We start from the raw sequence: 16,761 nt of genomic DNA, 5'->3' as shown, positions 1-16,761 counted from the left end.
TAAGGGCCTATAAAGCAGGCTTTCATTAAATATTAAGTATAGCTCCACCACACTCAAGCTTGGTTTTGTTTTTTGTTTTGTTTGGTTGTATATTTTAGCTGTTTTATTTTTGTATAAATACAAGCATAATGTAATTAATCAAAATTAAGTAGACTAACTTATAATCTAACACTTGGCTTATTGGATCATCTCTTTGTACCTATGCTAGAGCTTTCTAAAATTGAGATGTTAGATCAAAGAGAGGCATAAAAATGGGGAAGAAACAAAAGAGGGTTTCTTAGTCCATTTCTTTGTTGCTATAAGGGAATACCTGAGGCTAAGTATAAAGAACAGATTTATTTGGTTCATGGTTCTGCAGGCTGTATGAGAAGCAGGGCACCAGCATCTGCTTCTGGTGAGGGACTCAGGCTGCTTCCACTCATGGCAGAAGGGGAAGGGAAACCAGTGTGTGCAGGGATCTCACGGTGGGAAGGGAAGTAAGAGAGAGGGAAAGGAGGTGCCAGGCTCTTTTTAACAACCAGCTTTCACAGGAACTAATAGAGCAAGGAGTTACTTATTACCACAAGGACAGCACCAAGCCATTTATGAGAGATCCGCCCCACCCCATGACTCAAACACCTCGCATTACACCCCACCTCCAACACTGGGGATCAGGTTTTAACATGAAGTTTAGAGGGTCAAATATCCAAAATGTAGCATTTTGCCCCTAGCTACCCAAACCTCATGTTCTTCCCACATGCAAAATATAATCATTCCATCCCAGCAGTCCCCAAAAGTCTTACCTTGTTCCAGCACCAACTCAGAAATCCAAAGTCTCATCTGGAGACTCAAGGCAAGTTCCTCACAGCTGTAAATCTGTAAAATCAAAATCAAATTATGGCCGGGCGCGGTGGCTCAAGCCTGGAATCCTAGCACTTTGGGAGGCCGAGGTGGGTGGATCACGACGTCAGGAGTTTGAAACCATCCTGGCCAACATAGTGAAACCCTGTCTCTACTAAAAATACAAAAAAATTAGCAGGGCGTGGTGGCGGGCGCCTGTAGTCCCAGCTACTCGGGAGGCTGAGGCAGGAGAATGGCGTGAACCCGGGAGGCAGAGCTTGCAGTGAGCTGAGATGGTGCCACTGCACTCCAGCCTGGAGGACAGAGCCAGACTCTGTCTCCAAAAAAACAAAAAATCAAATTATTTGCTTCCAAGAGATAATGGTTGTACAGGCACTGGGTAAACATTCCCATTCCAAAAGGGAGGAATAAGAGGAACAGGCCAAAAGAAAGGGGTAACTGACCCCTTGTAAGTCCAAAACCTATCAGGGCAGACACTAAATCTTAAATCTCCAAAATAATCTCCTTTGGCTTTATGTTCTGCATACTGGGCACACTGGTACAAAGGGTGGGCTCCCAAGGCCTTGGGCACCCCCACTCTCACGGCTTTGCTGGTTACCACCTACATGGCTTGCTCTCACAGGTTGAAGCTGAATGCCAGAGGTTTTTCCAGGCTGATTCTGGGTCTGGATGGGAGCAACCCACCCCCACAGCTCCACTAAGCAGTGCCCCAGTGAGGACTGCCTGGAGGTGCTCCACCACTGGAGCAGACTTCTGTCTGGGAACCCAGGCCTTCTGATGTATCCTCTGAAATCTAGTTCCAACCTGCCAAGCCTCCACCACTCTTGCATGCTGCATGCCTGCAGACTTAACACCACATGGAAGCCACCAAAGCTTACAGTTTGCACCTTCCAGAGCTGTTGCCTGAGCAGTACCTGGGACCCTTTGAGCCATCGCTGGAACCAGAGGGGCTGGGATGCAGACAGCAGCATCCTGAAGTGTTAAAGCCTTGTCCCTCCCAAACTATTCTGTCTTCCTAGTCCTCTGGGCCTGTGATGCGAGGAGCTACCTCAAAGATTTATCCTTGCTAATCTCTCTAGCAAGTGGTTGCTCCACAGCACCCCTAGATTCCTCTCTTGAAAATGTTCTTTCTTTCTCTACCACATACCTGGGTTGAGTTTCTAAAATTTTATGTTCTGTGTCCTTTTTAATTATAAATTCCAACTTTATGTCATTTCTTTGCTCTCATATCTGATTATAAGCTGTTAAAAGCAGCCACACCACTTCTTGAATGCTTTACTGCTTAGAATTTTTTTCCAGCAGATACCATAGGGTACCAGTATTGTTTGGCCTTCCATAAAACCCCAGGGCATGGACACAGTGCAGCCAAGTTCTTTGCTAGGGTGTAACAAGGATGACCTTTGCTCTAATTCCTAAGTTCCCCATTTCCATCTGAGACCTTATCAGCATGGCCTTTACTGTCTGTATTTCTATCAGCATTTTGGTCACAACCACTTAACCAATCTCTAAGAAGTTTCAAACTTTCCCTAAGTCTTTCTGTTGTCTTCTGATCCTTGCAGACTCTTCCAGCCTCTGCCCATTACCCAGTTCCAAAGCTGCTTCCACATTTTTGGGTCTCTTTATAGCAACACCCCACCCCTCAGTACCAATTTTCTGCCTTCATCCATTTTTATGTTGCCATAAAGGAATACCTGAGGCTTGGTAATTTATGAAGAAAAGAGGTTTATTTGGCTCACATTTCTGCAGGCTATACAAGAAGCATCACACCAGCATCTACTTCAGGTGAGGGACTCAGGCTGCTTCTACTCATGGTCGAAAGGTAAGGGGAGCTGGTGGGTGTAGAGATCACATGGCAAAAGAGAAAGCAAGAGAGAGAAGGAAGGGGCATGCCAGGCCCTTTTTAACAACAAGCTTTCATAGGAACTAATAGAGTGAGAACTTATTACCACAAGGACACACCAAGACATTTATGAGGGATCTGCCCCATGACCCAAACACCTCCCACTAGGCCCTACCTCTAGCATGGGGATCAAATATCAACATGAGGTTTCGAAGGTCAGATATTCAAGCTATAGCAGAAGATATCAGGAGATGATGTGGAAGGGGCAGGCAGAGAGCACATCGCTGGATACAGTAACTTTACATATTAGAGCTACAGGTCTTTGGCTTTGTAGTCAGTGAAGAGTGTTCTGCAAGGGAGAATTGCCATTACATCGCTGTTTAGACAATGCCTATAGAAACAGCATAGAGAATGACTAGAGAGGGAAGGGTAAGTCCATGGGGGAAAAGATGAGGTCTATTAGTAAAGGCTGGCAGAGAAATGAGACTATATTGTTAGGGCAGTGGTAGTGATAATGGCAGGGATTTGAAGATTTTAGAGATATTTAGAAATAGACATTTTAGGAAATAAAATTCACAGCATTTGGTGACTGAGTAGCCACTAAGGATGAAGCAGAAAGTAAGTTTCTGCTTTGGGAGGCTTGGTGGATGTGTTGCTACCACCACAGAGAAGCAATTTGGAGGAAAAGGATGACAGATTAGGGGGAAAGGACACGTACTGTGTTCAGTTTGTGACACAGTAGGTTTGAGGTGCCCCATCAGTCATTGAAATGGAAATACCATAGGTAGATGCATGTTACCTTGTAAGGAAACATTTTCCTTTGTTAGGAAGAATTAAAAGTACGATCAGAGAAAAGAAATGAGTATAGAGTTGGTTAATTTCATTATCATGTTCAAATTGTGCTTTGCATATAGAAGGTTCTTTATTTGGTTAAGGAGTAAAGTGGTTAGTATCTGTTTAAATAGTGGGCTTCTATTTTTCTGGGATTTATGTGACTTGGAATAGCAACATAAATTTTATAGGATTAAAAGGGACCTTTGAAGGTAATCAGAAGCTATTTTTTAATCTATCTAGGTAACAATGATACTGAGACCATTTCAGAAAGAGAGTTAGTTGGCATTCTTAAAAACACAGAGCAGAGAATATACAGTTTTTCCTGGCAACAATTCTTTAAATTTCTATGATTGTTTCCAGAAATAGAAAAAATATTTGATTGCTCAGCAGTCTCTTGCCCAGTGTGAAATTAATAATGGAAATTCTATTTCATGGCATTAAGTATTGAACTTGCTCTTCTTAGTTTGTCATAATTTAACTTAGATGTGAAAAACTTAGAAAAAAATGGTAATAGAATAGAGAACTCTTAAAGACAGATAGTGAACTTTTCAGATGAAACTCAGAATAGATTCATCTCTTCAGGGCATGTTTCTGTAAGTATAGCTTCCATGCATATTGAAGATAAAGGATTTGGTTAGTGAAACATTTTTATAGGGATTTCTTTTTTATATAAAATTATTTTATTTAGTTTTTTAAGTTCTGAGGTACATGTGTAGGATGTGCAGGTTTGTTACATAGGTAAACATGTGCCATGGTGGTTTGCTGTACCTATCGACCCACCACCTAGGTATTAAGCCCAGCATGCATTGGCTTATTCCCCTAATGCTCTCCCCCCACCCTCCCCCAACAGGCCCCAGTAAGTGTTCCCCTCCCTGTGTCCACGTGTTCTCATTGTTCAGCTCCTACTTGTAAGTGAGAACATGTGATGTTTGGGTTTCTGTTCCTGCATTAGTTTGCTGAGAATAATGGCGTCCAGCTTCACCCGTGTCTCTGCAAAGGACATGATCTCATTCCTTTTTATGGCTGCATAGTATTCCATGGCATATATGTACCATATTTTCTTTAGTCTATCATTGATGGGCATTTGGGTTGATTCCATGTCTTTGCTATTGGGAATAGTGCTGCAGTAAACATACATGTGCATGTATCTTTATAATAGAATGATTTATATTCCTTTGAGTATATACCCAGTAATGGGATTGCTGGGTCAAATGGTATTTCTGGTTCTAAATCTTTGAGGAATCACCACACTGTCTTCCACAATGGTTGGACTAATTTACATTCCCACCAACAGTGTGAAAGAGTTCCTATTTCTCCGTACCATCACCAGCATTTGTTGTTTCTTGACTTTTTAGTAATCGCCATTCTGACTGGCATACGATAGTATCTCATCATGGTTTTGATTTGCATTTCTCTAATGATCAGTGATGTTGAGCTGTTTTTTTAATATGTTTGCTAGCCATATATATGTCTTTTTTTGAGAAGTGTCTGTTCATATCCTTTGCCTGCTTTTTAATGGGGTTTTTTTCTTATAAATTTATATGAGTTCCTTGTAGATTCTGGATATTAGCCCTTTGTCAGATAGATAGATTGCAAAAATTTTCTCCCATTCTGTAGGTTGTCTGTTCAACTCTGATGATAATTTCGTTTGCTGTGCAGAAGCTCTTTAGTTAGATCCAGTTTTTCAATTTTAAAAAAAGGTTTTATTAAGGTTTTTCAAGTTTTTAGAAATGTAGCCTATCCTAGGATTTGTTTCTACCTATTTTTTTTTAATTTTGTTTGATACATGGTTAGGTTTATAATCGAAAGGTAAGTTTTCCTAGATGTCTTGTTTTCCTGGTTATGGTCCAAGATCAATTCTTGCTCCAAAGCATTTGTGCTGAAGAATGGCAGAGTACCTGATTTATTTAGTCTCAAACAATTTCACTGCCTACTATGTTCAAGACCCGGTAGGTTTAATGCTCTGTAGTAGCTATAATGTAAATGTATCATGAAGAAATGCTATTTTCTTCTACTTATTCTTCATTTCAAACTATTGTCTTATACTAGCGCTAGGCATTATCTGTTTGTGATTTGCTGAAAAACAAATTCTTTGTCAAAGAAATACTTTCCTTAAAAATGAGAAAGCAATCTTAAGTCTCATAAATCTAATCGAGGATCCTTCTATCATAAACGTAACTGTCTTGATTTTTACTGAGATTAGCCAAAATAAGGGCCAAAAAATTCTCCCTTGCACTAATTTGTTACCCTTACCTTGACATTAAAGGTTTGGTATTTAATTCTCCATCTTGATCTTGAACTAAATTTCCTGAGAACTGTAATTGTTACAAGCCTTGCCACTCAGGCATGTCATGAAGACTCACTTCTGCCAAAATAGTTATAGCTATTAAATTCCTCTGTGATAACTTTTTTGTTTTCCTAACTCTAAATTAAGATTTGGCACACAGACAACACAGTCTAACAAAAAAGAATCTGGATGTTAGATTTAAATAGATTTGAATTTAAATTCAGTCTATGCTGGTTACCAACTAGGTAACTTTAGGCAAATTATGCAATCTGTGTGATCCTCAGTTTCTTCTTCTGTAAGATGAGGATGTTACCTACTTCATGGCATTACGTGAAGATTTAAAGGGATGACTTTAAAAGTGCCTATAAATTGTCTGGCACATAAAATATTCAATAAGTGGTATTATTCTTAAAAAATATTATGATCCTATTGCCTTTGTCTGTCTTATACTCTGAGTGATACTAGTTGAACTACTTAATGGCTGAGGGCCTGCTTAGTGCCAGACATGTGTTAGACATTTTATATCACTGCCTCAATGACTGTAAATCCCTTTTTTTCACATTTGCAGTTAAATTGGTTCTGTTACTTAAATGTTCTTCTCCTTTTTTCTTTCCACAGGAAAATGGGCCTTACTATACATCATATCCCCCATCACCAGATTTGTGACCTGCCATCTTTCAGTGCTTCTTGGTTCCCAGGATGCCACTTCTTCGATGAATAGCTACCTGTTGAAGTGATATTCATTGTTGCTGTACAGATCCAGAGAGCCTTTTGTCCCCACCTCTCTGGTATTTTTTTATTGACTGTATATTTTCTGGCACATGAGCAATCTGAAAATGGTAGGCCATTCTGAACTGCACACATTTTAAATTTGTATATTTATATCAAATGGAAATGTTCATTTTTAGATTGTTAATAGAAATTGGGGAGCAACTTTTGAGTATCTTTAGTTTCCTGAAGGACACCGAATTCTCCATTAGATAAACACCAAGACTGTTCACGTCATCTCTCTAACATCGCACGCTTCCTTTGTGTACTTAAGTGATTCTCGAAATATATAGAACCAATGTATGCTAACCAGATGCATTGTTTGCTTCAGATCCATGGTGTTAATACCATGTACATTTTATAAAGATAATTCGGCTGTGTTAAAAGAGAATTATCTGAGTCCAAGAATGTGGAAATGTATCTGACAAAAAACATCAAAATCATTAGCAAAATATAGGACTTAGAATGTTAGTGTACAAGTTAAGACTAAAGTTTAAGGACTAAGGTTCCTTGGATTATATGATTTGTTAAGATTGCCACAGTTCTGATCTCAACAGTGTGGGGGAAACAAGAAGACTGTATCTTCAGCCTTTTTCCTATAATCATGGATGATTTGGTCTTATTCTAAAGGACCGCACATATTAGTACTCTTAACAGCATCTTCCAAGACTCCAACAGTGAGCATTTAGAGAGTGTGTTGTCTTCCAGAGTCATGAATGATTTTGTTTAGCTATCAGGTCTACTACCTCTAAGGACATTTCATAGCAGCGTCTCTTGAGTTGCCTGCATCAATGTGGAGGAAGTGTGTCACAGTGAACAAATCCAGGGAGCTGATAATTGGCAAAAGACCACTTTTACCACTCAGGCTCTATTTGTGCCTTAGCTTGCTTATGAGTAAAAATTAGAATTATGCTGCCTACCTCACAGAGGTATCATGAAGATAGCATTTAGAAAGGGCTTTGTTGTGGTGGGGTATCTTCAGTTAGTTTTTAAATGGGAATAAATATATATGAGGGAATGCTACACAGCACTCCTCTTGTCCTTGATACCATTTGAGTGATTTTTCTTTTTGTGTGGCAAGACCTGTTAGTGTAAAATTCCAACCCTTACGACCTCCTTCCTCTTTCGTCCAGAATCTCTTCTGGCCTGCTCATCCCCTGATGCTGTACTTCAATGAGAGGCATCTGTTGGCCATTTTAAACATTTCTTCTTGAATTAAGGTCAAACCATTATTATTTCCACCTGGGTAGCTTCGTACTCTTTTTTGATTCCTACAGCCACCTCCCCATGGCCCCATCTTCCTTACCCCATCACGTATATTGGCAGTTTAGAGAAAAAAAAAAAGCAGAACCTTTCTGTTCTATCATGTGCTCCAGATCAGTGCTTCCAAGGGTCCCATTCTTTTCTGCCCAAACTAATTCTTCATTGGAGATCAAAGAAACATATTCTCTTCATTTATGATAGGGAAATGCCCCTATAGTTGCATTAAATTCATCCTGTATTTTCCCATATAAACAAGAAGGGACTTTACATTTTTTAGATAAAGGTTCTTATCTTTGGCATGTATTGAACACATTTTCTTTGTGTCAGACCTCAAAATTACTTGATCCTTATATATACATCTATGTTAAGATTTTCTCTTATGTCCCCTAGGTCATCACATCCAGGCAGCCAGTCAGATGTCAGATGTTAAGCTTTCTCTCAAATAGTACTTTTTTTTTTTTAACCCCTTGGGCCTTGTACCTTAAAAGTCTGAAACTTTAACTTCATCTTCTGCAGTCAATTGTGAGATCATATTTGAGGTATCTTCTTCACAAGGAGCAGCTATGAAAGTCTGCCAACTTTTCCTTGTTAAAGGGGAACTTGGCTACCTCAAGAATCTGGCCCAAACCATTTTCTGTATAGATAATAGAGGCTGTAAGCTACTTTGCCAATTTGAAAGGAAGCAAATTTATATATATACAATTTCTTACAGGCAATAATTTTGAAAGGATGTTCCTTTGCTATATTCATACCAGTATATTAATGTTTAGTAACACAAGCAGGATTCTACATATGCTGAGATTTTAATGCAATTGATGTCCTAGGGTATAAAGGTGGTACAGAACTATATAGATATCAACTGTGTTGTATAATTCAATGATGACTAAAGAAAGATAAGGACCACTCTTCTCACTGAAACTAAATTTGATGTGGGACCAAGTTCATGCTTTTATAGATGTCTAAAGTGTTATAGAATGAAGTTGCTTCAAAGTACCAAATCCTAGAGGAGAAACATAATGACATTGATATTGAAATGATTAAGCAACATTTGGTATACCAATCTGCCTTTGTGAAAAGGTTTAGCCTGAATATTACATGCCATTTTCAAGGATATATTAGAGGATAAAGGGGATACTGGATGGAGATGACCACCAGCATCTGATGTTAATTCAAAGCACCACCAAGTCTTTAATTTAATTAAACTTTGATCATGCCAAATGCTAATTGAATTGTTGAAGATACAAATTATTAAATATTAATTTATTAATCATGCAAGGCATAATATGATTTTTAAAACAAGTATACTTCTTGCTTCCACATGTATTTGGGTTCTTAATTCATCTATATCCAAGTTTCTTGATAGTGAAAATTACCTCTTAAAAAAAAGTTCAGCCTTTATTAGACTCGGTGAGGGCAAATGATACATATTTTAAAGATGTTTTCTCCTTTAATGTATATTATATTTCATTGGCAGATGTTTTATATTTCCTTTTTCTTTTTCTTTTTTTTGGAGGCAGTCTTGCTCTGTCACCCAAGCTGGAGTGCAATGGTGCGATCTCAGCCTACTGCAGCCTCCGCCTCCCAGGTTTCAGTGGTTCTCCTGCCTCAGCCTCCCTAGTAGCTGGGACTATAGGTGCCTGCCACCATGCCTGGCTAATTTTTTTTTTTTTTTTTTTTTTTTTTTTTTTCAGTAGAGACAGGGTTTCACCATGTTGGCCAGACTGGTCTCAAACTCCTGACCTCAAGTGATCCGCCTGCCTCGGCCTCCGAAAGTGTTGGGCTTACCAGTATGAGCCACCATGCCCATCCTGTATTTCCTTTTTCAAAAGAATACATCTGCAGTATTTTGGGAGTAATTAGCAGAGGATTTTTTGAGTATTTTTGGTAGGAAAAATAGATGTAGTTTTTTTACTAAATTTCTGAAATTGAAAAGAAAATATCACTTCTTTTTAAAGAGGGATAAGTGTAGTCACTCTAGTAGAAAAACATGGCTTGCCTATTTCCTCTTCTTTTCTGTTTGCTTGGATATTGTAATGAATTCAAACTGTAGGTTTAGTCTTGTCTTTATAACAGTTAATGGAGAAGTGATAAAATTAAGTATTCAGCATAAACTAAAGATCACTCTTTGTATTTCCCTGATACATTGACTGTATGTATGTATACAGAGTTTAAATTGCTTAATATATGCACAGAAATGATTAGAATTTGAAGTACTATATAGAGGAGAGTTACATGGTTCTAGTGGCAGTGGATTGATTGTATTAAGGACCAAAAGAACTACAAGATAATATAAAAACACCTTGAAAACTGGAGTTAGTTAGGTTTCTTTTTCTTTTTTTTTTTTAAGGGCCTTACTATACTTTTTTTTTTTTTTTTTTTTTTTTGGTCACCCAGGCTGGAGTGCAATGGCGCGATCTCAGCTCACTGTAATCTCTGTCTCCTGGGTTCAAGAGATTCTCCTGTCTCAGCCTTCCCAGTAAGTGAGATTACAGGCATGCACCACCGTGCCTGGCTAATTTTTGTATTTTTAGTAGAGACGGGGTTTCACCATGTTGGCCAGGCTGCTCTTGAATTCCTGACCTCAAGTGATCTGCCCACCTCGGCCTCCCAAAGTGCCAGATTACAGGCATAAGCCACCGTGCCTGGCCAGGTTTCTGATTATAGTTTTCTTAAGTTGTAATCATCATAATTAACGTGCACTAGAGTGTTTTAACTGTGCTGGCACTAATGCTTCTTGGCATATAATTAACTCTTGTTTTGCAATTGCCTGAGACCATCAAGAATGAAGGAGGGCTTTACCTTACCTTAGTCATTTTGGGTGAATACCATAAACTGGGTGGCATAACAAAACATATTTATTTCTCACAGTTGGAGGCTGAGAAACCCCAAGATCAAAGTGCCATCCAGCACAATTCCTGATGAGGGCCCTCTTCTGGTTTGCAGATGATCTGCTTCTTGCTGTATTCTCACTTGGCAGAGAGAGAGAGAGAGACATCGTTACTTTCCTGTCTCTTCTTATAAGGGCACTAATCTCATTCGTGAGGACTCCACCCTTATTACATGATTACCACCCAGAGTCCCCACCTCCAAATGCCATCACTTTGTATGGTAGGGCTTCAACATATCAATTTGCAGGCGAGGAGGAGAACATAAGCATTCAGTTCATAACATACCTATAATCTAGGTCATATCATAAACCCAGAGATGATAAGGATTGCCTAGTAGGCCTAACCATATATACATATACATGCATGCACACACACATATATGCATAATCTGCCTTGCTTTACATTCTTTGAGTCTGACTTCTGTGGTCCATATGTAAAGAACATAGAGCAGTAAATAACCTAGTTTCAAGCTTTGAGTCTTACTGAACTAGTCCTTAAACAGATGGTATCAAGATCATTTTAGTTATTAATGACTCTCGTATATTAATTATTTTTTACGCTTTTAGGAACAGCATGTTTGAATCTTTTCAAGTATAGTATGTCTTAAATGTATAGGACCACTGAGTTCAAGAAGAAAAGCATAGGTATTCTCTAGGTGAATTACACTAAAAAAATCACAACTGGAGAATGTGATCTAATACTTATGTTGAACAGTAAAGCTAATACATTTTATATACACAGTCACACCTTTTTTTTGTAATGTGTTTGGTTAACGTAAGCACACAGTCATCACAGACTGAGACAGGACTTTGTTAGACCAGATCTTGTAAGCTAAATATTTAAGAGCTTAACATATATAAATGATTTTAATTGCTATTGGGCGAAGGAAACCTAAAAATGCTTAAATTGACAGATCTTACAATTTGCTTACTGAAAATTCAGAAAGCTTTTATGGAAACTTTGTATTTTAAAATATTTTTTGCTCATTCTGAACTAGAAGTTAGATCCCTTTTAAAGAGGGTCTCACTCTATACAAATATAGCCTATGAAGAACCAATAGTGAAATAATAGTGTTTATATTGAACCCCAGGATAGGACATTTTTTGACCATTTACATCAGGTCTTTCTCTAATTACCAAAGTTAACCTGAAGAGTAGTTAAAAACTCAGTGAATTTTAGTCAACATTCTCTGTGGAGACCTGGACTAGTGCTTCCCAAACTTTCATGTGCATGTATCAAATCAGCTGAGGATATTATTAAATGGAGATTCCGACTCAGTAGTTCTGGGGTGGCCTCTGGGATTATCAGTTTCTAACAAGCTCTTAGGTGTTATCAATTCTCCTGGTCCCCAGACCATAGATAGAGTAAGAGTATAGACTGCATTTAGCTTCCAGATTTTCTCTTGCAAGGAAAGGAGACAGAACTATCATTGTAATTCTTCCTGTGGTCCAGGCACTCTAACGTTCATCGTCTCTTCTAATGCTCTTACAAATCCTGTGAGGTTGGTGATAATAGAAGTTACCTACTGAAGATGACATTCACAAGCAGGACCGACCGTGTAGACCAGTTTTCTCAAACTAGGTATAAATGCTTCATGTTTATATGTCTTGCCCAAGTATAAAACCAAAACAAGTTTATGGGTTAACACAAGCAAAACTATAAAACTAATAAAATTTAAAATAGTATTAAATAATGATGTTTTGACAAAATGAAATCATCACTTGTAATGTGATTATGGTACTGAGTGCTACAGTACAGGCTCTTTTCAGCTCAATAGGCATGTACTACCATATGCTATGTGATGACCCAATTCACCCCGTTTTTTTCTATTCAGACTATTACTTTAATTTGTGCAGCACATAGTGATGTTATTTGGTCCTCATCTAGCCTGAATCCATCATTCCCCTATTAAAACAGCCTCTGTTCTCCATAAGCCTTCTACCACTAATAAGAACTGGGCCTTAACAGGGAAGTCAATACAAATACAAACCTAAGCACTGAGATGGTTCTGCCAATATTTGGTTTTAATACAATTATCCAAATAATTCAGAACATGAATATTATTTTAAAATGTTTCATCAACATGAATAATGCATAATTCTCATAGTAAGTTCATGCGCACTTTCCTACACCCAACACATACGTACTCCACAAGGATTTCTCATGGACCCCAGTTTAAGAAGCAACAATTTAGTGGTCAGTAGCATTGGCGCTTTGGCTTCTGACACACTCAGACCTTGGGCCTGTTTCTCAACTTTTTCTGAACCTCAGTGTTTTCATGTATTCAACAGGGATAATAGTAATTGAATAATTAGGAGGAACAAATGCAATAATGTACATAAAGCGTGCATAGTAGTGTTTATAAATAGCAGCCACCACTGCTTTGATTAGAAATAACAGCTAACATTTGAGGATTTACTGTGTGCCTTGAACGCTGCTGAGCTCTTTATATATATTACATATTGAGTAGTAGAATCAGGATGCAAATCCAGATCTGACTCCAAAGCTCATGCTTTTATAAAACATAATTTAAATATACAATATCAATGTAAATTGCTTATTTAGAAAGTTTCTTTTCTTATATTTTCTCAAAAATATTTATTATCAAATTAGTGATTCTGTAGAGGGGTAAATAGCTAAATTTCCTTTTAAAAATTGTATGATGTGCTGATTTCAAATTGACGTGAAATATAGATTTCATTTAAAGACAGTCATGCCAGATTGTGCTACAGTAAAGGAATATTCAGACCATTGGTCTCAACTTAGCATTATTATTCTCTTGCATATTTATGATCAGTAACTAATAACATGAGATTCTCCCTGAATTGCAATATAGCTTTTTTTGCAGAAAAAGCATTCCCGCCCATCAGTATTATTCCATGTCAGTTTTGTGAAATAGTGTGCAAACATCCTAACGTTCATATGTAAAACATCTTTCAAAACTTTAGTTTCTAGTCAGTCTTCTATCTTTCCTTAGTTTTCTAAGGTAAACTCTGCAATTCTGTAAAAATGAAGAAACATACTGTAGGCTGGATTTTTGTTTGTTTTGCTTCATCTCTGTTTGGATAATGGGAGGAAATACTAGTAGAGAGTTGCAAAAGAAACCACTCCAGTAATTATTTATTAATGAAGATGGTAGTTATCAAATTTAAAAATTTTCTCTACTTACTAAAACATAAATTTGCACAAATTATTAAAGTAGTGGAGACATGAAATATGAGGCTGTTATTGAATTTTGTTAATTAAGATTATTTTTAAAATATGTCCCTTTGTCCCATCCTAGATAACAACACAATAATAATAATCTATGTTGTGGAAATTATTGATTCTTTTCCATTGCAGCCTCTTTTCTACATTTCCAGAGTCTTCAAGTTTAGTGAATGAATTTCTCTCCGTATGTGCGGGTTATCAAGATAGAACATACGTTTTCTGTTTTCATCACTGCCTCAACATATCATACCATAAGAAAATTGCTTGACTGGGCACAGTGACTCACGCCTGTAGTCTCAGCATTGTGGGAGGCCGAGGGGGGTGGATCACCTGAGGTCAGGAGTTTGAGACCAGCCTGGCCAACATGGTGAAACCCCATCTCTACAAAAATTAACTGGGCATGGTGGTGCACACCTGTGGTCCCAGCTACTGAGGAGGCTGAGGCAGGAAAATCGCTTGAACCCGGGAGGCGCAGAGGTTGCAGTAGCCAAGATCGTGCCACTGCACTCCAGCCTGGGTGACAGAGTGAGACTCTGTCTCCAAACAAAAAAAGAAAAAGAAAAGTGCTCTGGCACTGGCATAACATTTATAGATACAGCCCAGTCTTCCTAATTTTCTTCATTTCAGCAATGTTATTTGACTTGAGTTATAAGCCTAGTTCAGTTAAAGTTATGGTCCTCTTTCTCTTATTGAATACAAATAAGACATTTTTATATAACTTTTCCTTTACTACTTGAACGGGATGGCCTCTAGTCTTTTGCTTCTTTAAAATCCAAACTTACTGTTTGTTAGTAGGTTTATAAAGCATTTGACTATTTATGTTTTCTAGTTTAAATGTGTCTGGTATTTACATTTTGAAATACTTAATGTAAATTATAAAATGTATTTTTTGAAATAGGGAGTTATGTTATCAATTTTAGTTCTAAAAGTAAATTAGGTGTCAAAATTTATTATGAAAGGGGATACTGGTTCTCAGACAGTTCAGAATCACTGAAACCTCTTATTTTACAAATGAAGAAATGGAGGCTCAGGCAGGTTAAAGCAGATTGGACTAACGCCAAATCATGTAGATTCTAGGTACTGTCAGGGTGACATTACCGCTGATAGCTTAAGCTGTTTGGTTGATAACTACATTTGCACAGCTGTCAGACTTTAACATTCCCTCTTATGTCCTCTAAAGAAGGGGGATTTTAAAAAATTCATTATTTATTTTTTGTTTACATGACACTTGCTTAGCCAAGTTCCAGGGGAAGACCAGAGTTCAGGAACTAGCAGCAGAGGTTAGCAATCATCATTCTGGGATTGTGAAAATATTTTGAGGTGGGTTTAATGTTAAATTTAAATATTTGGGATTTTTTTTCTTTACACAAATGCCCATTTACTGTCTCATCCCTTAAATAGAAATTCCTCCTTTCAGCAAAGTTAAACAGGAGAGCAGCATTTAGAATCACCTCTTGGGCAACCAAGTAACACTAAGAAAATGTTTATCTGAATATGATGAACTTACACCACCTAGAAAACTGCACAGACTTGGGCAGTGATACCATATCAAGTGCCAAAAGTGTGCCAAGATAAGCTTCATAATAAAATTATGGAGGCTCTCACAAGAGAAACTGAATTCTTACCTATGAGCTCATTTTTCTGACATTAATTTGATAGCATGGAAATTCTAGCTTGTTCCTGCCTGAAATGGGCAAGATCACAATACAGAGAAAATCTATACTTCTTCCACCCATTCAGCAAATCATTACTAAGGATCTATATGTTGAAGTAATGCTAGCTGCTGTAACAAACAATCTGAAAATGCATAATGGCTTAACCACAATAGAAATGTATTTTTCACATAAAGCCTAAACAGACGTTCCTGATGAGCAAGTAGCTCTTCTCCAAGTCCTGATTCAGAGACCTAAGTATCTTCAATATTGGGGGCCCGCCAGCTTCAACATGTGGCTCCAAAGGATTCATGCTTTTCTGCTTCAAGCTGGCAGATGGGAAAACAGCATGGAGGACCTGCCCACAAAGTTTTTATATGTCAGACCTGGAGGTGGCACATACCACTTCTGTTCAAATGCCATTGTGTAGAACTCAGTCACTTGGCTACACTTAAGTGCAAGTTTAGGAGGCTAGGAAATGTAGTCTGTAGGCCCAGGATGAAGAGAGTAAGAGTTTGGTGCTAGCTTTCTGCAATAAACTTTTGGGCTGTCTGCTAGGTACTGGAAACATAAAATTATAAAAGAGATATTCCAGCTAAGTGGAAATAAATTGCAACATAGTGAAAGAAATGCCTCACTACAGATATATCAAATGTCATTTCACAGAGTAAGTCAAATGACACATGATCACAGTTTTGCCTCAAACAAAATCCCATGGCATAACTTGGGACACTGAACTGAAGCTCTTAGTTTCTTGAATCCCTATCACCATATGTGCACATACAGGCTAATAGCTTATAAGTATTCTGTGTTCCATTTCAGATAACCACAGTAAAGTGAATAGTGCAATAAAGCAAGTCACCAGAATTGTTTAATTTCCCAGTGCATATAAAAGTTATGTTTACACTATAGGTTATTAAGTGTGCAATAGTACTATGTTTTTTAAAAGCCAATGTACATACCTTAATTTAAAAATTCTTTATTGTGAAAAAATGCTAACGATCATCTGAGCCTTCAGCAAGTCGTAATCTTTTTGCTGGTGGAGGGTCCTGCCTTGATGTTGATGGCTGCTGACTGCTCAAGGTGGTGGCTACTAAAGGTTGGAGTAACTGTGGCAATTTCTTTTTTTTTTTTTTTTTTGAGACGGAGTCCTGCTCAGTCGCCCAGGCTGGAGTGCAG

The 16,761-nt window shown here is 37.9% G+C and overlaps 1 protein-coding gene across 2 annotated transcripts in view; it reads left to right on the top strand.

The window, feature by feature from the left end:
- Positions 1–16,761, top strand: part of GDAP2 (ganglioside induced differentiation associated protein 2) — a 94,377-nt gene that overhangs the window by 55,072 nt on the left and 22,544 nt on the right. For both annotated transcript variants that reach the window (XM_063624708.1, XM_063624709.1), the window contains exon 14: positions 6,420–16,687. In XM_063624708.1, the coding sequence (XP_063480778.1) occupies positions 6,420–6,467 (48 nt within the window). In that variant the 3' untranslated portion in view covers positions 6,468–16,687. The remainder of the gene's footprint in view (positions 1–6,419; positions 16,688–16,761) is intronic.

Source organism: Symphalangus syndactylus, chromosome 12 (assembly GCF_028878055.3).
Source record: "Symphalangus syndactylus isolate Jambi chromosome 12, NHGRI_mSymSyn1-v2.1_pri, whole genome shotgun sequence".
Lineage (NCBI taxonomy): Eukaryota > Metazoa > Chordata > Mammalia > Primates > Hylobatidae > Symphalangus > Symphalangus syndactylus.
This window is presented reverse-complemented; position numbering and strand designations above follow the sequence as displayed.